This window comes from Salvelinus sp. IW2-2015, linkage group LG36 (assembly GCF_002910315.2).
Source record: "Salvelinus sp. IW2-2015 linkage group LG36, ASM291031v2, whole genome shotgun sequence".
In the NCBI taxonomy this organism is placed as follows: Eukaryota; Metazoa; Chordata; class Actinopteri; order Salmoniformes; family Salmonidae; genus Salvelinus; species Salvelinus sp. IW2-2015.
Genome location: NC_036875.1, coordinates 21,157,263 through 21,183,626, shown reverse-complemented (window position 1 = coordinate 21,183,626; position 26,364 = coordinate 21,157,263). Strand labels below are relative to the sequence as shown.

Here is a 26,364-nt window from a genome sequence, read left to right as displayed (position 1 = left end):
TTATAAATACATTTGATTGATGTACGTTGTAAGCTGTCAGTGTTTGGTACAGGGTGTTGTGTTGGTTTTCTATGCTCTCTGTTAGTATAAAATCAGTGCACAAACGAGACCGGAAGTGTATAATTTGTGGCGTAAAACGGGTATTCTCACCAAAGATATTTATAAATAACCCAAGATAGTTCATGTGTGTCCTTTACAGTGGGAGCAAATTAAGCATAGTGCGCAGAACATTGGCGCCTTGTAGCATATATTTGCATGTTTCCGTTAAGAAAAAAAGCGCGCGTGTGCACAAACTCCATTCGACTTTGCACTCCTAGACAGCGCAATTAAAAAAAAAACTGTGGCAAAGCTTGAAGTCCATAAAACTTAGTGCACTGTGTTCGTAAAATATTATAGTTTTGGGAACAGACAAATTTATTGAGATCAGATGTTTAATTGATGAGGAAATTGGCAGAATGTTGGCCTAGTTCCATCCACTACTGGACTTCCTCTGACTATAATATTTGGTGGTGAGAAAACGTTCTAAACGGAGGCTTCAGCTTTATAGCCCATTTGACGTGTCTGGGTTACCCTTTCTGTCGGTGGTCCACATTTTACACTCTTTGGTTTAGTCGACATAATCGAAAATGGCGGAATACCTGGCGTCCATTTTCGGTACAGAGAAAGATAAGTGAGTAAAATGTTCTTATAGGCTTGCTTATTTGGTCAAACAATCATACGATCTAGGCCTACGATAACTTTTGCATTGCATTTGGCTGTCTAGGCTACTTACCTATGATATATCATGCAGCATTAGACGTTGTGAAACGTCAATATGTTAGCGTCTACTGTACCTAGCTAACATTAGCATGGGGTAACATGTTGTTTGAACGTATGCACCGACCGTTCTTTTATAGCTCAATGGTGTGCACAGATGGATAAGGGATCTTTGATGTGTGTGTGCTGAGCAGTTTGTCAGTCCCACCTCTCTAAAAATGTGCATTAACTATATTATTGAAGTTAGCTAGCTAACCTGTTAAGACAATTTAGGCTTAGCTAGGGGCATTATTTCGTGTGAGACCAGGGAAACATGGGCAACTTGCTCTCTTTTCCAAATTAGCCAGCTAGGCTAACTATACCAATTATTTATTTAATCTGTGGCTATACATTCAGTAACTAGCTAACGATAACTAGTTAGCTAGCTCCAAGTCCCAAATTCCTCCACTGATGCCCATGTTGTGTATCCAAGTTAAATAAATTGAGACAATAAGTTAACTAGGCCGTTCACAATTTTTTAACGTTAGTTGATTATGGGCCCTAGTTATACCAAGGTAAAGTTGGGTTTTATATTCACACATTCGGACATTCAGCAGACATTATCCAAAAGCCATTAAAAAAAATAATTGTCACGTTAAAAATAGATATGCTTTATTCTATTAATGTCTAGTATACTTTTACAAACTTTTGTTTTGAATTAAAAAAATCCAGATTTGATGGAAAAACATACAATATTTAAAAGGCAATTTTAAAGCTGTATAAATCATTAACGTATTCACCCTTTGTCACAGTCATCAAACTATGTATGATTTATTCTATAAATGTCTAGCATACTTTTACAACCTTTGTTTTGAGGAAAAATTCCAGTTTTGACTTGATAGAAATGCATAACATCTATAAAATGCCATTTTTTAAAGCTATATAAATCAATAACATTTTCACTGATTATGACAATCATCAAACTAGGTATGATTTATTCTATAAAATGTCCAGTATACTTTTACAACCTTTGCTTTGAGTAGAAATTCCAGTTTTGATAGAAATACATAACATCTATCAGGGTTATCCTTGTATTATTTCTCTGTTCTATTATCATTACTCTATTTTATTATTCTAGTATGAGAGACACTAGATTCATACTATGACAGTTATTCACTTTAATAGGTACACATGTATTTGGCACAAGTCACGATTAAACTGATTTGGATTTCAAAGACTGACATAAAAAAAATTTTTTTTTGACCTTTATTTAACTAGGCAAGTCAGGTAAGAACAAATTCTTATTTACAATGACGGCCTACTGGGGAACAGTGGGTTAACTACCTTGTTCGGGGGCAGAAGGACATATTTTTACCTTGTCAACTCGGGGATTTGATCCAGCAACCTTTCAAATAAATAATGAAACATGCTCAATTTGGTTTAAATAATACAAAAACACAGTGTTGGAGAAGGAAGTAAAAGTGCAATATGTGCCATGTAAAAAAGCTAACGTTTAAGTTCCTTGCTCAGAACATGAGAACATATGAAAGCTGGTGGTTCAATATTCCCAGTTAAGAAGTTTTAGATTGTAGTTATTATAGGAATTATGACGCGTCGACTATTTCTCTCTAAACCATTTGTATTTCATATACCTTTGACTATTGGATTTTCTACTAGGCACTTTAGTATTGMCAGCCTAATCTCAGGAGTTTAGGCTTGAAGTCATAAACAGTGCTGTGAAGCAAGCATTGCTAAGAGCTGCTGACAAACGCAGTAAAGTTTGAATGAATGCTTACGAGCATGCTGCCGCTTACCACCGCTCAGTCAGACTGCTCTATCAAATCATAGACTTAATTATAATATAATAAACACAGAAATACGAGCCGTTTGTCATTAATATGGTCAAATTCGGAAACTATCATTTCGAAAACAAAACATTTATTCTCTCAGTGAAATAAAGAACCGTTCCGTATTTTATTCAACGGGCAGCATCCCTAAGTCTAAATATTGCTGTTACATTGCAGAACCTTTTAATGTAATGTCATAATTATGTAAAATTCTGGAAAATTAGTTTGCAACGACCAGGTGGCCCAAACTGTTGCATATACCCTGACTCTGCGTGCAATGAACGCAAGAGAAGTAACACAATTTCCCTTGTTAATATTGCCTGCTAATTTATTTTAACTAAATATGCAGGTCTAAAAAAATATTATTTTGTGTATTGATTTTAAAAAAGGCATTGATGTTTATGGTTAGGTACATTCGTGCAACGATTGTGCTTTTTCCGCAAATGTGCTTTTGTTAAATCATCCCTGTTTGACGAAGTAGGCTGTGATTCGATGATAAATTAACAAGCACCAGATTGATTATATGCAATGCAGGACAAGCTAGTTAACCTAGTAATATCATCAACCATGTGTAGTTAACTAGTGATTGATTTTATTTTTTTAACATATAAGTTTAATGCTAGCTAGCAACTTACCATGGCTCCTTGCTGCACTCGCATAACAGGTAGTCAGCCTGCCACGCAGATTCCTCGTGGAATCAATTCTTGACATTTAATCCTAGTAAAAATTCCCTGTCTTAGGTCAATAAGTTGGGTGAATTTTGGCCCATTCCTCCTGGCAGAGCTGGTGTAACGAAGTCAAGTTTGTAGGCCTCCTTGCTCGTACCTGCTTTTTCAGTTCTGCCCACAAATTGTCTATAGGGTTGAGGTCAGGGCTTTGTGATGGCCACTCCAATACCTTGACTTTGTTGTCCTTAAGCCATTTTGCCACAACTTTGGAAGTATGCTTGGGGTCATTGTCCATTTCGAAGACCCATTTGCGACCAAGCGTTAACTTCCTGACTGATTTCTTGAGATGTTGCTTCAATATATATACACTTAATTTTCCTACCTCATGATGCCATCTATTTTGTGAAGTGCACTAGTTCCTGCTGCAGCAAAGCACCCCCACAACATGATGCTGCCACCCCTGTTCTTCACGGTTGGTATGGTGTTCTTCGGCTTGCAAGTCTCCCTCTTTTTCCTCCAAACACAATGATGGTCATTATGGCCAAACACTTCTATTTTTGTTTCATCAGACCAGAGGACATTTCTCCAAAAAGTATGATCTTTGTCCCCATGTGCAGTTGCAAACCGTAGTCTGGCTTTTTTTATTTCAGTTCTGGAGCAGTGTCTTCTTCCTTGCTGAGCGGCCTTTCAGGTTATGTCGATATATGACTCATTTTACTGTGGATATAAATACTTTTGTTCCTGTTTCCTCCAGCATCTTCACAAGGTCCTATGCTGCTGTTCTGGGATTGATTTGCACTTTTCACACCAAAGTACGTTCACCTCTAGGAGACAGAACGCGTCTCCTTCCTGAGCGATATGGYGGCTGCGTGGTGCCATGGTGTTTATACTTGCGTACTATTGTTTGTACAGATGAACGTGGTACCTTCAGGCGTTTGGAAATTGCTCCCAAGGATGAACCAGACTTGTGGACTACAATTTTTTTTCGGAGGTCTTGGCTGATTTCTTTAGATTTTTCCATAATGTCAAGCAAAGAGGCACTGAGTTTGAAGGTAGGCCTTGAAATACATCCACAGGTACACCTCCAATTGACTCAAATAATGTCAATTAGCCTATCAGAAGCTTCTAAAGCCATGACATAATTTTCTGGAATTTTCCAAGCTGTTTAAAGGCACAGTCAACTTAGTGTATGTAAACTTCTGCCCCTCTGGAATTGTGATACAGTGAATTATATGTGAAATAATCTGTCTGTAAACAATTGTTGGAAAAATTACTTGTCATGCACAAAGTAGATGTCCTAACCGACTTGCCAAAACTATAGTTTGTTAACAAGAAATTTGTGGAGTGGTTGAAAACGAGTTTTAATGACTCCAACCTAAGTGTATGTAAACTTCTGACTTCAACTGTATGTGTGCTTCTGTCAGAATTGTGGTCAAATGCATTTCAATTTAGCAATTGAACAAAAATCCAATTCAATTTGAAAATGTTCCTTATTGCAAAAGCATGTAACAGATTTTGGGTATTCCAGAACTGTAATTTACATGTAAATAAAGATAACCCTGTTTTATGTTTATAATACTGCAGATGAAATGCTCTGTGTGCCAGAGATGGTACCATTCAGCTTTTCTATGACAAATGACAAAGAAGGACTTCAACAAAACCAAAATAGATAATGATTTGATGGGGCCTCTTTGCTGCTTAAATTAGACACATATAAATAAAGGACTGTTGTGCCTTGTACGTTCACCTCTAGGAGACAGAACGCGTCTCCTTCCTGAGCGACTTTAAAATGTGGAACTGTTGCACTAAAAATGCAGACATTGATTTGGCATACACTTTAAGATTGTAAACATTGTACAACTTTATGTAAACATTGTCTAACTTCATATAGAACGAATGGCACTTGAAATTAACATTTAAAGTTATTGCAAGTTATTTAATTTTTTTCTGAGACAATCACTGAATTAGTTGTTGATTTCTTCATCTTTAAATGCAATCTTTGAGTTTTTTTTGTATTTCTATCAAATCAAAACTGGAATTTCTACTCAAAGCCAAGTTTGTAAAAGTATGCAGGACATTTATAGAATAAATCATACCTAGTTTGATGTTTCTGTGACAAATGGTGAATTAGTTATTGATTTATACCGCTTTAAACAGCATTTTATGTATTTCTATAAAGTCAAAACTGGAATTTCTACTCAAAGCATACTAGACATTTATAGAGTAAATCATACCTAGTTTGATTCTGTCATCATTGAAAACATTGATTTATATAGCTTTTAATGGCATTTCATAGATATGTATTTCTATCAAGACAAAACTGGAATTTTTCCTCAAAACAAAGGTTTTAAAAGTATGCTAGACATTTATAGAATATACCATATCTAGTTTTATGTTTCTGTGACAATCAATTTATTTAGTTATTTGATGAATGATTGATTGTCAATGTACGAATGTGTGAATATAAAACCAACTTTACCTCGGTCCTAGTTATACTATCTGCTCTAGCTAGCTGATGTGACTTTGTTAAATCCAATGCAATTTGACTTTGAACATGCTGCTGTTTTCCAAACTTTATCACTTGATGGAAAGTTGCACATTTCATTTAATTTGCAGCTAGTTATGCATTTCAGGACTGTTTAGCTAGCTATTTATCTGCATTTTTCGTCCTTCAGGGTGAACTGTTCTTTCTACTTTAAAATTGGTGCCTGCCGCCATGGTGACCGATGCTCCAGGTTACATAATAAACCAACTTTCAGCCAGGTAAGTCAATTAGGTAAAGCAAACTTGTTTAAAATATTTGCTTCTACCAGATGTGCTGCATGAAAGGGAATAGCATGTGTAAAACTTCTCCTGCCAAGATGAAGTGGTTGTCATGCTCTAGGCTGGTTTGACAAATGGTAACCTCTCGTGGAACTATGCTGCATGACCAAATTATGTGAGATTTTAGTTCTGGTTTAACCAAGATTATTCAAATGGCCATTATCTTTGGTCTATCTTTGATCCAGTGATTGATGCTTTGTTTACCTGGTCTTCTAAACAGACTGGAAAGGTTTATCAGCACTGGTTTTCAGATAGTGAAACAAAATAGTGGAATTGATTAACATTGAATTGGAGTGTTATTCAATGTTGTGTGAATAACCCTTTCCCCCATCATTAACATATTTTGATTCATTCTAGCAGAGAGATGGATGTGTGCTTGTGTATGTGGGCTTGTTTGTGCATCATCTGATTCCTTTTGATGAAAACAGAAGGGCTTGTCAATAATCCTCTTGAATAATAACACTACTAAAAGATGAAAGTTTTGAGTTTGAATGTAGATCACTAAATATTGTACAAGTTAGTGTCCTAAATATATGAAACAGGAAGTGTGTTTTATGCAGCTATACTACTGACACAAGCACAGCGATATACACACTTCCTCCATTTTTGGTGGTCCAAGCCTGTTCAGCGGCCTCGCTTCGAATATCCAAAGCATTTTTTGCATCCCGCGTCTCAGTATACCAGACTAAAACATCTCAAACGACAGTGTCTCCCTGCTTTACCGTTTTTCTCTAGCTAGTCCATCATAAATTAACAGGTACTTTTTCTAACACCAATAGGACAAATAATTCCTAATCTTAGTAGGGCCAGGATGATACCAGTATCGCGATACTCGTTAGTGTCGTGGCAAGGAAACAAAACACAAAGCTGATTTTAACTTCGTCAGGAAAACAGCCCTAAGGTTGGAAACTAACATCATTATGGTGTCATCCAGAGTCACATAAAACATTTTCCCCAAGCTAAAGCACACAATATTTTACATACAGCAGGTTTTTAAAGGACCAAAGAGGTTGGTCTGCTTTTGTTTACATTTTTGCCAAGGATAACATATTGCGATACTGGCATTGTCACAACCCTCATTTTTAGGGAAATGTCTGCCCTGAATCTAGGTCATCCTCTCCTCCATCCCTTTCACTCGGTCACATTTTAAATATCTAAATAGCCGGAGAACTTGAATTGAGAGCTAGATTCACCCTGGGGTCCCATGAGTCGCTGTCTTACACTCCCTTATGTTTTTGGACAGTAATGCTCTTTTCTGTTTTTGTACATTTGTCACTACTCCAGCATTTTGGATGTAGAGGGCATTTTCATACATATCTGATTTACCCCCCCCCCCCCCCATTTGAAGATGTCATAACTGTTTGGTGAAATTTCACTTGTAGTGTACCAAAGTAGTCAAAAGTTCAGTATATGGTTCCCATATTCCTAGCACACAATGTCTAGCTACATCAAGCTTGCATACAAACTGGATGCATTTGCAGATTGTTTGAGGTTATGTTTTTCCCAATATGAACTGAACGATGACTGGAGTAATTTATCATTCTAAGTGATTTAGAAGTGTTCAGAAACATTGAGTAAATAATCTTGACAATGCCACGATTAAGAAAAATCATGAACAATGACGAGTGAGAAAGTTGGAGGCTACAACAAAGCATGCTAACCTCTCACCATTACCAATAATGGGGTAGATCAGCATTGTTTGATCTTTGTCCCTCTAACTTTCTCACTCATCATCATTCACAATTTCATTCATGATTATCTGTAATCGTGGTAGCATTCACATTCATGTTGAGGTGTTAACAAACATCTATTTTTACTTACAATATGTGACTCCAAAATGACAATACATTATTCACCATTCACTTCCTGTTGGACAAAATATAATCTGAAACGCAACCAAAAAATGCATCCAACCAGTGTTGCCAACTCCTCAGTAAGGAAAGTAGCTATTGGCTGTCCTAGAATTCGCTAAATGACGTCATCGCCTGATTTGCATAAATGGCCATGTGCATGTAATTGTGATGGACGCTGTAGGAGAGAGGAATAACGTCGTGGGAGAGACAAAAAGTGAGTAAAAAACACCCTAAATATGTTTTGAACTACAAATTAACTTTCTTCTGTCGATTTCTTGTTTTTTTTTATGTCACAATTTCAACCCTCCTTTAATCTGGGCTTGGGACCGGCAAAAGTGACCCAAAAGAGACACTCTGGCGGAGTTACTTAGATTTTTATTTGGGTTTTTTAGCTTAGTTTTCTTAATTTAGTTTGGATTTTAACCTTACGGTCCACTTAGGAGCCTTCACAGTAAAAACATGAACATTTTTAACCATAATTTTTTATTTTTTTTGTATACAATCTACATTCACAATCTAAATGGACCAAAAAGAGACAATAGAAAAAACTGTTAATGGCAATGTGAGAAAATGATGGTAACTAGTCTGGCCCTAATTCAGGTTAATTGTAAAAATAAAAAATATATAAAAAATGTAAGCCAGGGCGGGATAAGCCAGCGGCGGCTTCCCGCATGCGCGATTCATTTGCAGTCTGGACGAGGAGGGGTGAACATCTCCTGCTCTGACTGCAGCGCGAGGGCTGGGCCGCCTATGAGTGCTTTGGGACGGGTGGGGCCCACGGCAGCACCTTCTGCTCGTTGAGAAGAGTAAGAACGATACGCAAGCACGTCAGTCTCCAAAAGTCCAATAACACCAGAAAAAGTCTCTAGATTTGTCGCTAGTCGCTTTTTTGAAAATATGTCGCTAGAGGGGTCTGAATACTCTGCATCCAACAAGTTTGTAGAGGCACAAGCTTGATGTCATTGTGTGCAAGGAATACCGACCAAATACTAAACTTTTGATTACTTTAATACACTATAAGTGACATTTGTTACATCTTCAAATGGGGGGACTAGATCTATAAAGAGCTTTCATTTCTAAACAGTAAATACGATGTGTATAAAAATACCCTCAAATAAAAGGTGATTTTATACTGTCACCTCATATGAAACATTTGATCTCAAATCCAACATGCTGGAATATAGAGCCAAATAAAAAATGTTAGCATCACTATCCACACACATGTGTACATAGTGGAGTGTAATTCAGAAACAAATCTTTCTCTACACATAAGATTGGATGAAAGGTGGCATGGCAATGCACTTCCCTCTGCATCTCCATTGTAATTGCTGGCCATGCCTTTTGCTAGAGATTCCATGCAGAAAGTTGCCTGCTTGAACAGACTGCAAATTGCTCTGGCCAGCCTCTGTTAGATCTGACCCTACCTTAGAGTGAGTTTTTCACTCTTTTCTCCAGGTTGTTGGCAGTCCTTTTTAGTTTTTTTGGCTAGATTATTGACATAGTCATGCGCCTGATGTCCCTCGTTGTAGGGATGTGACAACAACAACAAAAAAAAACAGAAAATTCCATGTGAATTCACAATGCAGCTCTGCTGCTGCTAGCAACTGTTTGGGTCTCATGGTGCGTTCCTTTCAGATGGTTAAGCATGGCACCTGTACTACCTCGAGGGGATGGGTTAAATGTGGAAGGCACATTTCGGGTTGAATCCATTCAGTTGTGCAACTGACTAGGTATCCCCAAATGTTAACAATGATGGCGTAGTGGTGGACAGTTGACTCAAAAATAATTGATTCCTTGTTTCCTTGCACATGAACGCTTATTTCTGAGTGTCAAGCAGAATCAACTCCTAAGATTCAGTATTTTTGGAACAGATGAGACTGATTTAAATTTGTTGCTGCACTTCCAACAACAAAAGCATTTGCATTTTGGTCATTTAGCAGACACTGATACAGAGCGACTTACTGGAGCAATTAGGGTTAAGTGGCCTGTACACGGGCACATCAACTTTTTTAAACCTAATCTGCTCAGGAATTCGAACCAGCGGCCTTTCAGTTACTGGCCCAATGCTCTTAACTGCTAGGCTACCTGCCAAATATTTCATAGCTAGCGAGGGGTACCGTATAGGCGGGTCGGCCACCAGGCAGACAAGTTAGAACCGTGCACTAGGCTTATCTTTTGGCAATCAAATGCTGTATCTCGCAATTTCTTGGCGTGCAATGTCTCGCAACTTCAGTAAAGCAGGGCCTATCATCAATTAATAGGCTAGGATATTCTATACGCAACAGACCGAAGACGAAACACACGCATATGTCTTGGTAATCTCTTGCATGCCAAATTCACCAAAATCGCCTCAAGTTTGCCTCTCTCTCTCTGGTTTTATTTAAATTGCACAACTTTCCATGTCTTTATAGCCGATACAATAGCTAGCACTTTTCCACCAGTTGGCCTACTCTCTGCAATGGGTTGTCTGAAGTGGTAGGATTTATGTGGCCCGTTCCCATCTCAAAGTAAGATGTATCCCTCTCACTGAACAGATTATTAGAACATAGCACATACATACTCTAGGCTTCCTCTAGGTTTCCCTACAGCTCGCCTTGCCTGCATGGGACAGAGAAAAGACACAAACTCCCCAGCGTGTCCACCGGTCAAGCACTCCTGCTTTATTTTGCCCTTACCCCTTCTACAGACTCAAGGTTCCTCTACATCCAGGGATTTGGTCCGCCACCCTCCTATAGGTTCTAGGTCTCGGGATTTTGTCTGCCCCCCTCCTATAGGTTCTAGGTATCGAGATTTGGTCCGCCCCCCTCCTATAGGTTCTAGGTATCGGGATTTGGTCCGCCCCCCTCCTATAGGTTCTAGTACGGGATTTGGTCCGCCCCCTCCTATAGGTTCTAGGTATCGGGATTTGGTCCGCCCCCCTCCTATAGGTTTAGGTATCGGGATTTGTCCGCCCCCTCCTATAGGTTCTAGGTATCGGGATTTGGTCCGCCCCCCTCCTATAGGTTCTAGGTATCGGGATTTGGTCCGCCCCCCTCCTATAGGTTCTAGGTATCGGGATTTCTTATTTTATTGATTAAACCTTTTCACATTTTAGCAAGAGGGGCCAAACAGTCCTCTACCTTCAGCACCACCTGTGGGTTAAAAATAAATTCTGTTTTAGTTTGCTATATAGCCAGTTTTTTTGGGGGGGGGTTTAGTTTTTGTATTTTTATAAACAATTTTTTGATTTTTCCCTCTGCAGACCATCGTGACTCAAAACATCTACCGTAACCCCCAAAACAGTGCGCAGACGGCAGACGGCTCCCACTGTAAGTGCCTCCGGTCCAGTCCTCTCAGCCCACCAGGTCATTCTAGCTCTCTCCCCCTCCTCAGATTTTAGGTCTGCGTCTCCACTGGCTTCCTGCAGGGCTTCGGAGGGTCTGTCTCAGCACTGGTAGCAGGGGGTACCACAACACTACCTCAACACTTTAGTATATCGCCAATCGAATCATTTTTTATTTTTTTTTGTATTTAAAAAAAATCTATTGCCATTCAGGAGGTCTAAGCCTAGGTGTAGAATGACATCCCCTGATAGTGACATTGAAAAGGACTCAAAAAAATAATGCCTTGATCCCCACAATTCACATTGGATCTTTACAGTGAAGTTATTATCCACAGGAAATCTCCTCATCGTACCTGTTTTCGAACAGTTATAGTGCACAGATGACTGACTTTAGGTATTTTTCAGGCGCTTTCAGAGAAGACTGACAACACACCCACTCCCCTAGTGCCCAACATGCGTTTGTGAATAGCTAGGTTTCCATCCAATTGGCGACATTTTATGCGAATATTCTAAAATCTGCGTAAAACAATGTATGCATTTTCCCCCATGAGATATTTTTCTGTTGCAGATGAAAGGCTGTGCGTGATGAGCGTGAACATAAAAATACCCTTTGCTGTTAAATGGGTTTCCATTGTATTTTCAACTCTACTGATGGTTTTCTCACAATAGAACGTGCGTTATAGCAAGTGTGCCCACTCTGGTATTGGCACGTGCGCTCTAGCAGCGCTATCTGCGCACCGTTGGCTAGAGCGCGTGTATAGCCTACATGATTACATTATTATTATTATTATTATTATTATTATTATGGACTAAAGAGCGAGATTATTTTTGTCAAACGGCAGCCAAGCATCGATCATCATGTCACCAGAATAAGACTCTCGATATTTATTAGAAAGGAGTATCAAGCTCATCACCTTGCACTTTCACCACCCTGTGAAGTTCATCATAACTTATTCCATCTGTAGTCTAATAAACTGCATGCTTTACCGACGAGTCATAGTGGGAGGACCACACATGTCATCGCGTGACTCCCAAGTTTACTTTGATGTGATGGTTATTATATCAATATTTGCACTTAAAGCGTTTCCACCAGCATTTCTCGCATGATTAATTTTACCAACTCAAAAAGATCCCACCTTGTCTAGCGTATTTTGTTTTGTCGACATTTGGAAAGTTTAATGAAAAATGTTTCCATCAGGCCTGTCGTGGCATTTATTTTATCCGACATGTACTTTACTCGCATAAAAAGGTTGGATAAGAACCTGGTTATAGACAGCAAAAAAATCTACATGAGTTACTGTCCAGACACAGAACAGTTTTGGATTTTAGTTTTAGCTCTTGCAATACTGCCGCCCCTATACGTTAGACTGATTCAGACGTCATCAGCCATATTGTAAATGGTACCCTGATGTTGAGCCCCAGCTAGCAGAGCTGATGCATTGCCACTCGCTTTCTCTAAGGTAAGTCGTGGGTTTGTGGTCTTGTTGCTGTCATGTATAACTGTTCTGTTTCTCAGCTGAGCAACTCAGAATGACTGGCAAAAAGTTAATTTTAAAAATGTATTAAAAGGAAGAAATGATAACTAGTAGTAGAAACATCTTGGCATCCAATCACCTATGATTCAGCAAGTTCTAGAGGTCATTTCAAGCCTCAATGACCTGGTATGTAATGTTTGGGTAGGCAACATTTTCGGTTGTATTGGATTTTTCACCATAATTTTCCATAGGCAAATATTGTCATGCTGAGATTTTCACTACTTCCAGCTCCATCTCTTTCAGTGTGGACCAGTCCCATGGATCATCTTAACCTCTTTCAGTCATTCCTTCCTACCCTGTTCTGGGCCTGGTTGGGGCACAAGTACACAGTTTTGAGGGAGGGGGATGGGAGTAAATGCACCTATTTAACTACCATTTTAGAAATCTGCCTGAAACTATCTCAAAAATGTACATTTTGTATTTCAGACCATTGCCCTCTTGAACATTTACCGTAACCCTCAAAACACTGCCCAGTCTGCCGATGGTTTGCGCTGTAAGTTTCCCACTTGTTAACAGGGACCTGTGGCACAAAATGTTATTATTTTATCTTTCTCTTCATTTGCCCACACTTCCTTTTGGGGGTGCCATCTGTCCTCTATCTGACATGTTAAGATTTATCCCTTAAACATGATCAGTGATATACATTCTCTGCCCTTTAGTGCTGTAATATACATGTAATAAAACAGGTACTAATGTTAAGTAAAACAAACCATGTATACTACCATTCTGGTGCTATGTAGTCAGTGTAACTGAAATAGTCCAAATTATGTTTTGATGCATAAAGTATGTTTCTATTAATTCAAAATCTAACACGTATTCTAGGAAAACATTTTATTCATCATTGTTTCAACTACAGCTTCACTCACAAAACACTTTTTATTAATTATATTCTAGAGGTTAACCCTGCTCTAGTCTCAGGTGGTCAAACTAATTTAGGATACATTTTTAGTTTTTTATTGTACTAAATGTGATTTGACACATGGGGTGTGATTTTGGTGAGTTGAGTGACTGACATTTGTGTTTAGGCCCCAGTGAGTCTCATTCCTTAGCATCAATTGACGGCTGTATTGTCTGTGCCAGACCGTACCATTACTACTTAGCACTCACTGAATGTAACTAAAATTAGTCTCAAGACTGTCCTCTCATAAAGGTCAAATGTCCAGTCTTACTGTTGTCCTTGGTGTGCAGAGGCACAATGAACATGTTTTTCGCATTGACCCTTTGCCTCCGGACAGTATTGTCTTTGCTGTCGTCCTTATTTCATATGTACTGGACTGTGTGCTATTAGATTGAATACATTTGTAATTCAGTTGTCCAGACTCCTAGGTGTTAGAAATATTTATCTTGTGCATGTAGTTTATGAAACCACAATGCTGATGTCACCTACTGTAACACATTGACTGGTCCCTGATGTGTGAGTTTCTCCCCTGTGGCCACTAGGTGCCGTCAGTGATGTGGAGATGCAGGAGCACTATGACGAGTTCTTTGAGGTGAGTCAGTGATGCGTCAGCGTGCGGTAGTAAGCCCATTTGAATGGTGTGGATGATGCAATTCAGGTCTACCTTGCTTCTCTTCCCCCTCCACACAGCCCATGTGGGAATCGTTGTACAAAATACTGAAACAGAATAGAAATGTGTTTTGAGCATGTGTGGGAAATGCACTTTGAATTCAAATCCATTTGAAACTTATTGTCTGTATTCACCCTTTTCTGTCAATCCCATTCTCTCCCTTGGTTTCTCTTGCTGTAGGAGGTCTTCACAGAGATGGAGGAGAAGTATGGAGAGGTGGAGGAAATGAACGTGTGCGATAACTTGGGAGACCATCTGGTCGGAAACGTATATGTGAAGGTGTGTCACTGACTGTGTGTGTGTGTGTAATGGTGGGTTTTGTGTACATTTGTTGACAAAACACGGTCTTCCTCTTCTCATTCAATCACACTGTCATTCTCAGCCTCATTAGAACCTACATTTGCACACACACTAACTCGGTGATGGTCTTTGTGTAGTTTCGTCGTGAAGAAGACGCTGAGAAGGCAGTGATGGATCTGAATAACCGCTGGTTCAACGGTCAGCCCATCCACGCCGAGCTCTCTCCCGTTACCGACTTCAGAGAAGCCTGCTGCCGCCAGTACGAGATGGGGTCAGTACTCCACCGCAGGACCACACGTACACCATTTTCAGTTCAACATTGCATTGGTTGGGTTATTTCAACTATACAAATGCTGTAGCAAGGCTAATTCCTACCAATGGCACCAAATCCACACACCTTTCTCTCTGTTACACAGATTTGATTTCTTCATACAAGAGTTGCTGCCCCACCCATCCCCAGTGCACTAACTGAATTCTCGCTCTCTCTACAGGGAGTGCACTCGAGGAGGCTTCTGTAACTTCATGCACCTGAAGCCCATCTCTAGGGAGCTGAGGAGGGAGCTGTACGGACGCCGCAGGAAGAGGGGGTAAGCTCAGGCTCTGAGAGTCAACGCTAATCATAAAACTTATGCTGCTTTCAAGTGTTCTCCGGAATGCACGTTTCTGCTGTGATAAAGTTTTTCACGTATGTTTGAGTGGGAAAGTTCTCATTTTGAGTTTAACTAGCTTCTTTTTCCCCCTCTCTTCCTCAGAGGGGGGCATCATTCTCGCTCCCGTTCCAGGGAACGTCGTTCGCGCTCGAGGGACAGAGGAAGGGGAGGTGGTGGTGGTGGAGGTGGAGGTGGACGTGACCGCGAAAGAAGGCGCTCCAGAGACAGAGAACGCTCGGGAAGATTCTAAACCGAGCATCTACCAAACAGCCACCCCTCCCATCTCCATTATCACTCTCCATCCATCCCCAAATCCCTCTATCCTTGCCTCCATTGCGGCTTATCAATTCACCCATGGCCCTTTCATGTAATTGTGTCCCAATGACAAATTAATTGGAATATGTTGGACTTGTTTTTTTTTCCTTATAATTTTTATTCAAGAAATGGAACACTTTCCTTTTCAATAAAAAAACTATATGATTTGTACACTTCTATCAATTTCTTATAAATAGTTACTCTGGAAAACAGAAAAAGTAATGTTTTTATAGTGAACAGCAATGAGTAATTGTTGTCTTGAGTCATGCTCTAGACTGGGCTTACTGTAAGTGAGGGAAGTTAAATACTTCCCATAGACTCCTCCCTGATTCCCAGTAACTTGACTCCCTCAGCTAATTTCTCACTCAGAACATGCGCATCTGTGAACTGAGTGTTCACTTGGCTCAAAAAGACAGTTGCCATAGATATGAAGGATTATCTCCTAACCCATAACCATATCATACTCCTTTTTTTTCCAGTTTCCCATGCCAACACTTGCCTGTTTGGATTATGTCTACAAGTACATATTATTGACTGTGTTGACCTGTAATTTTGGATAAATGGACTTGGCTGGAGAGGACTCAAGGCCATGGTGTGGTTGAAGTAACACATTTAATACTGAATTCTTCTAGGTACATGTATTTACATTCAATATGAGAATGACAAGAGTGTGCAAAGCTGTCATCAAGGCAAAGGGTGTTTACGTTGAAGAATCTAAAATATATTTTGGTTTGTTTTAATACTTTTTTGGTTACTACATGATTCCATATGTGTTATTTCAAAGTTTTGATGTCTTCACTATTATGCTACAATGTAGAAAATAGTACAAATAAAAACCCTTGAATGAGTAGGTGTGTCCAAACTTTTGACTGGTACTGTAAGTAGTTTCCATTCAGAATTGACAGAAGCACAGTGCCAGAGACAAGAATACTGCCCCAGATGCAGAATTTCATATGGGAAGTGAACATGAGGTGGATGCAAAGTCTGAAAGTCAACTTTCATTTCAAACAGAAACCAAGGCTTTTTTCAGTGTGTGTTGGACTACAGGCTTTATGATTTACAAAGCACTCCACCTATCAATGACACAATATCCCATTAGTTTAACATGGTCTCTTCACCTCTGTACAGAGAACCCTATACAGTAATTGCCAGTACATCATGGTTGTTATTAAGTTTGATAACAGGAAGGCGGGCTACGTAATGGTTGTCTTTTTGTGCTGAAAAACAAATGTTATAGCTTGTTGAGAACCTGTACCATCATTCTTTAAACAGCATGCAGAAATGTCAAACAGGCTGGCTGTACCTACTCATCGGTAGACAGTGTTATACAACACCATTTAGAACAGCACACGGGTGGGAAGGATAGAGAAATCTTGAGATGGAAAATGTATGTCTGTAGGGAAATTGTATACACGCTGATGTTAGATCTTGTGTGAGGTGTTGGAAGCGCTACATCTGGTCGTGAGTGGTTGTTAAAGTCACTGTAAGAATGCTTTGACTTGGCCACCCAGATTAGACTGGAAGGGTGAGCTGGAACAGGGTGGGCTGTGTCCAATGATGTATACAGTGCATTCGGGAATGTATTCAGAACCCTTGACTTTTTCCACATTTTGTTACGTTACAGCCTTATTCTAATATGGATTCAATAGTTTTCCCCCCTCATCAATCTACACACAATACCCCATAATGACAAAGTAAAAACTGGTTTATAGACATTTTTGCAAAAAAACTGAAATATCACATGTAAGTTTCCAGACCCTTTACTCAGTACTTTGTTGAAGCACCTTTGGCAGCGATTACAGCCTCAAGTCTTCTTGGGTATGACGCTACAAGCTTGGCACACCTGTATTTGGGGAGTTTCTTCCATTCTTCTCTGCAGATCCTATCAAGCTCTGAGGTTGGATGGGGAGCGTCGCTGCATAGCTATTTTCAGGTCACTCCAGAGATGTTCGATCAGGTTCAACTCTGGCTGGGCCACTCAAGTACATTCAGAGACTTGTCCCAAAGCCACTCCTGTGTTGTCTTTGCTGTGTGCTTAGGGTTGTTGTCCTGTTAGAAGGTGAACCTTCACCCCATTCTGAGGTCTTGAGTGCTCTGGAGCAAGTTTTCATCAAGGATCTCTCTGTACTTTGCTCCGTTCATCTTCCACTCGATCCTGACTAGTGTCCCAGTCCCTGCCGCTGAAAAACATCCCCACAGCATGATGCTGCCACCACCGTGCTTCACCATAGGGATGGTGCAAGGTTTCCTCCAGACATGGCACTTGGCATTCAGGCCAAATAGTTCAATCTTGGTTTCATCAGACCAGAGAATCTTGATTCTCATGGTCTGAGAGTCTTTAGGTGCCTTTTGGCAAACTCCAAGTGGGCTGTCATGTGCCTTTTACTGAGGAGGCCACTCTACCATAAAGGCCTGATTGGTGGAGTGCTGCAGAGATGGTTGTCCTTCTGGAAGGTTCTCCCATCTCCACAGAGGAACTCTGGAGCTCTGTCAGAGTGTCCATCAGGTTCCTAGTCACCTCCCAGACCAAGGCCCTTCTTCCCCGATTGCTCAGTTTGGCCGAGCGGCCAGCTCTCGGTAGAGTCTTGGTGGTTCCAAACTTCTTACATTTAAGAATGATGGTTGCCAGTGTGTTCTTGGGGACCTTCAATGCAGCAGAAATGTTTTAGTACCCTTTCCCAGATCTGTGCCTCTTTTCAAATCATGTCCAATCAATTTAATTTACCACAGGTGGACTCAAATCAAGTTCTCAAGGATGATCAATGGAAACAGGATGCAGCTAAACTCAATTTCGAGTCTCATAGTAAAAGATCTGAATACTCTGCCTACCTGGCAGTCCCAGAGAGCAAATCAAGTGCACCTATAGGCCTACCGCTGGCCAATCAGATAGCTCAGATCAACTTGTCTGCACAGTTTCCTCGCGTCATAGACTGTGCGCACAGCAAAGCTGATAATGTGAGGTTTTAAAACGTTTAAAACCATGACTTGAGAGACTCAACGAATACATCAAAGATCTGCAGTTTTCATGAGTAAGTTCATGTTTAAGTTGTTATTCAGCACTGTCAACGCTAACTTCCGCTCACGCTACAACCAGTACTGCAGCTGCAATGAAGGAGTATAGCAAAGTGCTTTGATAAGCTTCAGTTGTTATTATTAGCGGCTTGTGTCTTTTTTAATATCGAGGAATATTTTACTTTCTCTGGTCATAGGAGTAACAACATGAATTGGCGCAGAAATAAGGACAGTGAGTCGGGTCAGAGGAGGCCTCAACGCTGCTCCCTCCATCAGTTGCAGGCCATCGGTATATAAAAATGTAAAACGCTAATTATTATGCTCACTCAGCTGTGCCTCACAAGTAATACAAGAAATGATCTATTACCCGTGTGAACATATACAGTGCGTTCAAGTATTCATACCCTTTGACATATTACACATTTTGTTGTGTGACAGCCTGAATTCAAAATTGATTAAATATATTTTTTTCTCTGCCATCTAAACACGATACCCAATAGTGAAAACCAATTTTTTGACATTTTTGCACATTTGTTGAAAATTAAATTAAGAAATATATAACTTACATCAGTATTATTTACACCCCTGAGTCAACGTTAGAATCACATTTGGCAGCGATTACGGCTGTGAGTCGTTCTGGGCAAGTCTCTAAGAGCTTTGCATGCCTGGATTGTACAATATTTGCACATTCTTCTCTTAAAGCTCTGTCAAGTTGGTTGTTGATCATTGCGAGACAGCCGAGACAGTCTTGCCGTAGATTTTTTTACATCAAGTTTTTATTATTTCAATTCATAGGATCATACAATACATTTATAGACCTTTTTTTTTTTTTTTATCCCCACCCCACGCCCCACCAGCGATCTGAAAGCATGCAAAATAAATCATTAGATAAAAACAAATACATTTATATTACATACTAAATCTACTGAACAATACATCATATAGTCTCAGAAATAGTATTAAATTATTTATACACATTCATGGATGTAAAGGCCCGTTGATTAAGAGTTCAGAAATGTCCGCTACTGCTTTTTTCTATGTGTCTAGAGTGGACACCTTGGCCCTGTGGATCCTGGCTGTGGAGAGCTCCATAAGTACAATTTCCTTAAATGTGAGCAGCCATTGTCGCAATGGTAACTGATGAGGTCGATTCCACAAACAGCTGTGGTTTCTGCCAACCACACTCTCCGTTGGCGTTCTGACAAGTGCAAATCAGAGTCATCACAAAGCAGCATCACTATTGGATCTAATGGTAGAATTTTATCTATAAGTACAGAGATGACATTGTTGACTTTCCCCCAGAATTCAACCAGATGCTGAAAAGTACCAAGGTCCCCTGTGGTGCAGAACACACATAATGGCAATGGACTGATACCCATGTGATGTCTTTTTTGAGGTGTTAGATAGGTTATATGGCAAAAGTAAAAATGTATTAATTGGTGATTGGGGTTTCTAGGTGACAAAATGTTATATTTGGAACTGCAAGTCCACCTAATGCTTTTGTTCATTGTAGTGTTGCATATTTAATATGTGGTCTCTTTCTCCCCCAAATGAACTTCTTTATGACAGAGTCAAGTTTAGACCAATAGTCTACAGGAGGAGGCAGTGGAAACATGGAACTCATAAAATTGATAGGAGAGAGGACAATCATTTTAATAATTGAGATTCTAGCATGCAAAAAAGTGGATATAGCGGACCGTCTTTTTATGTATTTTTGGATATTTTCAAAGGTTTCTAAGTAGTTCTTCCTGCAAGTTGTGTGAATAGAGGGGGTTATGGTAATGCCTAAGTACAGTAGGTGATTTGTTTCTTCACTGGGATCATGGGTGGTAGTTGCACGCTTCCCATAGCTGAGTTAAGACGTAGAGCTGATTTAGACCAGTTGATCTTGTAACCAGACCATGAGCTGAATGCTGTTTAAATAGACATTATTGGCTGGAGAGATTTCTGAACGTTTGCGACGTAGAGCAGTATGTCATCTGCATACAGAGAAATTGCTTGTTCAGTTTGTTTGATTTTGATATGTGATGAAGGCTAATTTTTACGTATGCTTTGTGCCAGCGGTTCAAGAGCGCACTGCCCTAACCCATCTGGACAAGAGGAATACCTATGTGAGAATGCTGTTCATCGACTACAGCTCAGCATTTAACACCATAGTACCCTCCAAACTCGTCATCAAGCTCGAGACCCTGGGTCTCGACCCCGCCCTGTGCAACTGGGTACTGGACTTCCTGACGGGCCGCCCCCAGGTGGTGAGGGTAGGTAACAACATCTCCACCCCGCTGATCCTCACATGGGCAAAGGGTGCGTTCTGAGCCCTCTCCTGTACTCCCTTTTCACCCACGACTGCGTGGCCATGCACGCCTCCAATCAATCATCAAGTTTGCGGACGACACTACAGTGGTAGGCTTGATTACCAACAACGACGAGACGGCCACAGGGAGGAGGTGAGGGCCCTCGGAGGGTGGTGTTTTAGGAAATAAACTCACCCTCAACGTCAACAAAACAAAGGAGATGATTGTGGACTTCAGGAAACAGCAGAGGGAGCACCCCCCCTATCCACATCGACGGGACAGTAGTGGAGAGGGTGGAGAGTTTTAAGTTCCTCGGCGTACACATCACGGACAAACTGAATTGGTCCACCCACACAGACAGTTTGTGAAGAAGGCGCAGCAGCGCCTCTTCAACCTCAGGAGCTGAAGAAATTCGGCTTGTCACCAAAAGCACTCACAAACTTCTACAGATGCACAATCGAGAGCATCCTGTCGGGCTGTATCACCGCCTGGTACGGCAACTGCTCTGCCACAACCGTAAGGCTCTCAGAGGGTAGAGGTCTGGACAACGCATCACTGGGGGAAACTACCTGCCCTCCAGGACACCTACACCATCGATGTACAGGGAAGGCCATAAAGATCATCAAGGACAACAACCACCCGAGCCACTGCCTTCACCCCGCTATCATCCAGAAGGCGAGGTCAGTACAGGTGCATCAAAGCAGGGACCGAGAGACTGAAAAACAGCTTCTATCTCAAGGCCATCAGACTGTTAAACAGCCATCACTAACATTGAGTGGCTGCTGCCAACATACTGACTCAACTCCTGCCACTTTAATAATGGAAAAATTGAAGAATTTATGTAATAAATGTATCACTAGCCACTTTAAACAATGCCACTTCATATAATGTTTACATACCCTACATTACTCATCTCATATGTATATACTGTACTCTATACCATCTACTGCATCTTGCCTATGGCGTTCTATACCATCACTCATTCAAATATTTTTTTATGTACATATTCTTATTCATTCCTTTACACTTGTGTCTATAAGGTAGTTGTTGTGAAATTGTTAGGTTAGATTACTCGTTGGATATTACTGCATTGTCGGAACTAGAAGCACAAGCATTTCGCTACACTCGCATTAACATCTGCTAACCATGTGTATGTGACAAATAACATTTGATCCGAGTAAAAACCCTGTTTTAGGTCAGTTACCAGATCACCACTTTATTTTAAGGATGTGAAATGTCAGAATAATAGTAGAGAGAATGATTTATTTCAGCTTTTATTTCTTTCATCACATTGCCAGTGGGTCAGAAGTTTACATATACTCAATTAGTATTTGGTAGCATTGCCTTTAAATTGTTTAACTTGGGTCAAACGTTTCGGGTAGCCTTCCACAAGCTTCCCACAATAAGTTGGGTGAATTTTGGCCCATTCCTCCTGACAGAGCTGGTGTAACTGAGACAGGTTTGTAGGGCTCCTTGCTCGCACACACTTTTTCAGTTCTGCACACAAATGATCTAAAGGATTGAGGTCAGGGCACTGTGATGGCCACTCCAATACCTTGACTTTGTTGTCCTTAAGCCATTTTGCCACAACTTCGGAAGTATGCTTGGGGTCATTGTCCATTTTTGGAAGACCAATTTGCTACCAAGCTTTAACTTCCTGACTGATGTCTTGAGATGTTGCTTCAATATATCCACATCATTTCCCTCCCTCATGATGCTATCTATTTTGTGAAGTGCACCAGTCCCTCCTGCAGCACAGCACCCCCACAACATGATGCTGCCACCCCGTGCTTCACAGTTGGGATGGTGTTCTTTGGCTTGCAAGCCTCCCCCTTTTTCCTCCAAACATAATGATGGTCATTATGGCCAAACAGTTCTATTTTTGTTTCATCAGACCAGAGGACATTTCTCCAAAAAGTACGATCTTTGTCCCCATGTGCAGTTGCAAGCCGTAGTCTGGCTTTTTTATGGCGGTTTTAGAGCAGTGGCTTCTTCCTTGCTGAGCGGCCTTTCAGGTTATGTCGATATAGGACTTGTTTTACTGTTTAAATAGATACATTTGTACCTGTTTCCTCCAGCATCTTCACAAGGTCCTTTGCTGTTGTTCTGGGATTGATATGCACTTTTCGCACCAAAGCACGTTCATCTCTAGGAGACAGAACGCGTCTCCTTCCTGAGCGGTATGACGGCTGCGTGGTCCCATGGTGTTTATATTTGCGTACTATTGTTTGTACAGATGAACGTGGTAACTTCGTTTGGAAATAGCTCCCAAGGATGATCCAGACTTGTGGAGGTCTATAAAAAAAAATCTGAGGTCTTGGCTGATTTCTTTTGATTTTCCCATGATGTCAAGCAAAAAGGCACTGAGTTTGAAGGTGGGCCTTGAAAGACATCCACAGGTACACCTCCAAATGACTCAAATGATGTCAATTAGCCTATCAGAAGCTTCTAAAGCCATTCCATCATCTTCTGGAATTTTCCAAGCTGTTTAAAGGCACAGTCAACTTAGTGTATGTAAACTTCTGACCCACTGGAATTGTGATACAGTGAAATAATCTGTCTGTAAACAATTGTTGGAAAAATTACTTGTGTCATGCACAAAGTAGATGTCCTAACCGACTTGCCAAAACTATCGTTTGTTAACAAGACATTTGTGGAGTGGTTGAAAAACAAGTTATAATGACTCCAACCTAAGTGTATGTAAACTTCTGACTTCGACTGTAAGTAGGACACGTGACATTCCGGCAACTTTGAGAAAAAACACTTTATATCGGAGTTGTCTCAAGATGGCTATGCATATTCATGCAATTAGGCTAATAGCATTGCATCTCTCTCCATTGAATACAGGCGGTTGATGTCAACCACCCCCATCAAATATTAAAAAATACATCTCATTATTGTAATGCATCCAAAGAACGGATAGGTGGGAGCGAGACAGCCCGCAGTGCCGCTTTGTGGACAACGACTACTATTGTTACAGCAGAGAAACATGTATCTTGTCAATATATTTATAATCTTTGTTAATAGATACCTGGCCAACATCCAGTGAGATTGCAGAGCGCCAAATTAAAATAGAGAAATACTCAATATAAAAATTCAGAAAACAAAACATTTTACATAATCTTTAAAACTAACTTCTTGTGAATCCAACCACGGTGTCAGATTTTAAAAATGCTTTACGGCGAAAGCATACCTTATGATTATTTGAGAACATAGCCCAGCAGACAAATCATTACAAACAGTAACCAGCCAAGTAGAAGAGTTACACAAGTCAGAAATAGAGATAAAATTAATCACTTACCTTTGAGGATCTTTATATAGTTGCACTCAGAAGACATTCATTTACTCAATAAATGTTCCTTTTGTTCGATAAAAAAATCTAAATTGTATCCGTAAAGTTCATAGAAACATGTCAAACGATGTTTATATTCAATCCTCAGGTTGTTTTTAGCCTAAATAATCGATAATTTTTCAACCGGACGATAACGTCGTCAATATAAAAGGTAAACATGAAAGGCACTCTCTCGGTCGCGCGCATGAAAAAGCTCTGTGACACGGCAGGGTCCACTCATTCAAACTGCTCTTACTCCTTCATTTTTCAGAATATAAGCCTGAAACAATTTCTAAAGACTGTTGACATGTAGTGGAAGGCATAGGAACTGCAATTTGAGTCCTAAGTCAATGGATACTGTAATGGCATTGAATAGAAAACTACAAAACCAAAAGAAAATCCTACTTCCTGAATGGATTTCTCAGGTTTTCAGCCTGCCAAATCAGTTCTGTTATACTCACAGACACTATTTTAACAGTTTTGGAAATTTTAGAGTGTTTTCTATCCAAATCTACCAAATGCATATCATATCTTCTGGGCCCGAGTAGCAGGCAGTTTTATATGGGCATGCTTTTCATCCAAAATTCCGAATGCTGCCCCCTACCCCAGAGAAGTTAAAGATAATATGCTGAATCGCTCCGCCATTTCCTGGTTGCTAAAATTCTAATAGTTTGTCTAATATCAATTTATTTGACAAAACAAGCAACGTATAGGCCTATTGTAAAGAATCATTGTACCATCTAAACCGCTGTGAAGTATATTTTCAATAACCCAAAGGGTGCATTTGTAAATTCACTCTGGCTATCTACTCCAATTTCAGAGCACACTCCTCTGTGTACCAGAGCGCAGAATAACTGAGGAATTTACAAATGCGCAACACCCATTGAGGGTGAGTTCGTAAATTCACTCTGGAGTGCCTGAGTGCGCTCAGAGTATGCTCGGGGGTTCGTAAATTCAGAGCATTGTAAGATTGTCCATTCTTAAATCCAGATGGTTCGTTCTCGGAGCGTTCAGAGTGCACACTGGACGCTCTGGCCAAGGAGTAGGGTTGATCCTAGCTCACAACAGCAGTGAAGCACTCAAGCTAACTGGCTAAAGTTGGCTAGCTTGCTAGCTACTTCCAGACACAAATGAGAGAACACCTCGCTCTGACCATTTTACTCGCCTTAGCAGAGCTGGCATTGGTGACTGTAACTGTGCTGCTGGCAACAATTTAATTATGTTTTTTCCCCAACGTTTACTGGCATTGGCCATATTCAACGGGTGTTAAGCGCTCGTAACTTAATCAGTTATTCTGCGCTCTGGCACACTTAGACGAGAGTGCTCTGATATCGCAGTAGATAGAGTGAATTTACCAACGCACCCAAAATAGTGTATTTTCAGCTTTTTGAAGCTGATGTACAAAACCAAAAGTAAAAGACACAAAAACAAAACGTAAGAAAGGGAAGCATAGAAATAGCCTACATAGAACAAATCTACCGCTTAGACTTGCCTTCAATGAGATTGACATATCTATAACTCACATTTCTATGTGCATTTGGTCAGTCTCCCAGAAAGTTACATATTGCAGCTTTAAATATTGTATTAATCAAATGTAAAAAAATATATATATATACAAAAAATAAATGTAATATGAAAATATATCACATTACACATTTAGTAATGGCAGAATGATATTTCAACTTCATGTTCAGTAACACTTTTGTATGACTTAAGTACATTATTTTATCAATAGGAGTGGGGGGAAAAGGTGCCTGTTGTTGTGCATTGATAAGCACACCAAAGCACAACAAGGTCTGCATTAATGATAAGTAATCAAATATAGGTGGCACTTCTAAAAGCCTTTTTCACACAATAGCTGCTGAATTTGCAACATAACTTTTCTTTAATTTTGACCAGTTACAAGTAGGATTGCAAAGGGTCATACATTTTCCCAAAAAATTCCATGGGAAGTTAAGCCTGGGAATTTGGGGAATTTTGCTTAAATTCATCCAAAAAGTTAGCTTATAACAGTTAACCTTTTTTGTGGGATACACAAGGCAATTATAGGTCTTGTGGCATATTTTGGTTCAATGGAATTGCAACCCTCTTCATGCACAGTGCACTCCTCC

At 40.2% G+C, this 26,364-nt stretch overlaps 2 protein-coding genes and 1 long non-coding RNA gene across 6 annotated transcripts in view; all 3 read left to right on the top strand.

Annotated features, from left to right (window-relative positions):
• The first annotated feature begins 266 nt into the window (after window positions 1-266).
• u2af1 (U2 small nuclear RNA auxiliary factor 1) lies at window positions 267-16,464 on the top strand. Of its 4 annotated transcripts, none has more exons than XM_023981100.3 (8): window positions 267-670; window positions 5,926-6,013; window positions 13,210-13,276; window positions 14,224-14,273; window positions 14,532-14,630; window positions 14,789-14,922; window positions 15,143-15,238; window positions 15,434-16,464. In XM_023981100.3, the coding sequence occupies exons 1-8, from the start codon at window positions 627-629 to the stop codon at window positions 15,549-15,551; spliced, it is 696 nt and encodes a 231-aa protein (XP_023836868.1). In that variant the 5' UTR covers window positions 267-626; the 3' UTR covers window positions 15,552-16,464. The 4 variants fall into 4 exon arrangements, with proteins under 4 accessions (XP_023836868.1, XP_023836870.1, XP_023836867.1 ...); XM_023981102.3 differs by lacking the exon at window positions 13,210-13,276 and adding an exon at window positions 11,168-11,234 and having other exon boundaries at window positions 268-670; window positions 15,404-16,464; XM_023981099.3 differs by having other exon boundaries at window positions 269-670; window positions 15,404-16,464.
• Window positions 6,020-11,161, top strand: LOC139023802 (uncharacterized). Its single transcript, XR_011475006.1, has 3 exons — window positions 6,020-10,778; window positions 10,815-10,853; window positions 10,890-11,161. It is a non-coding gene; the product is annotated as an uncharacterized lncRNA (long non-coding RNA).
• Window positions 16,465-18,532: 2,068 nt separating the features above from the next.
• The window catches only part of LOC111959713 (cystathionine beta-synthase-like), a 36,997-nt gene continuing 29,165 nt past the window's right edge, over window positions 18,533-26,364 (top strand). The window contains exon 1 of the mRNA XM_023981485.2: window positions 18,533-18,645. The gene's annotated coding sequence lies outside the window, so the exon portion shown is untranslated. The remainder of the gene's footprint in view (window positions 18,646-26,364) is intronic.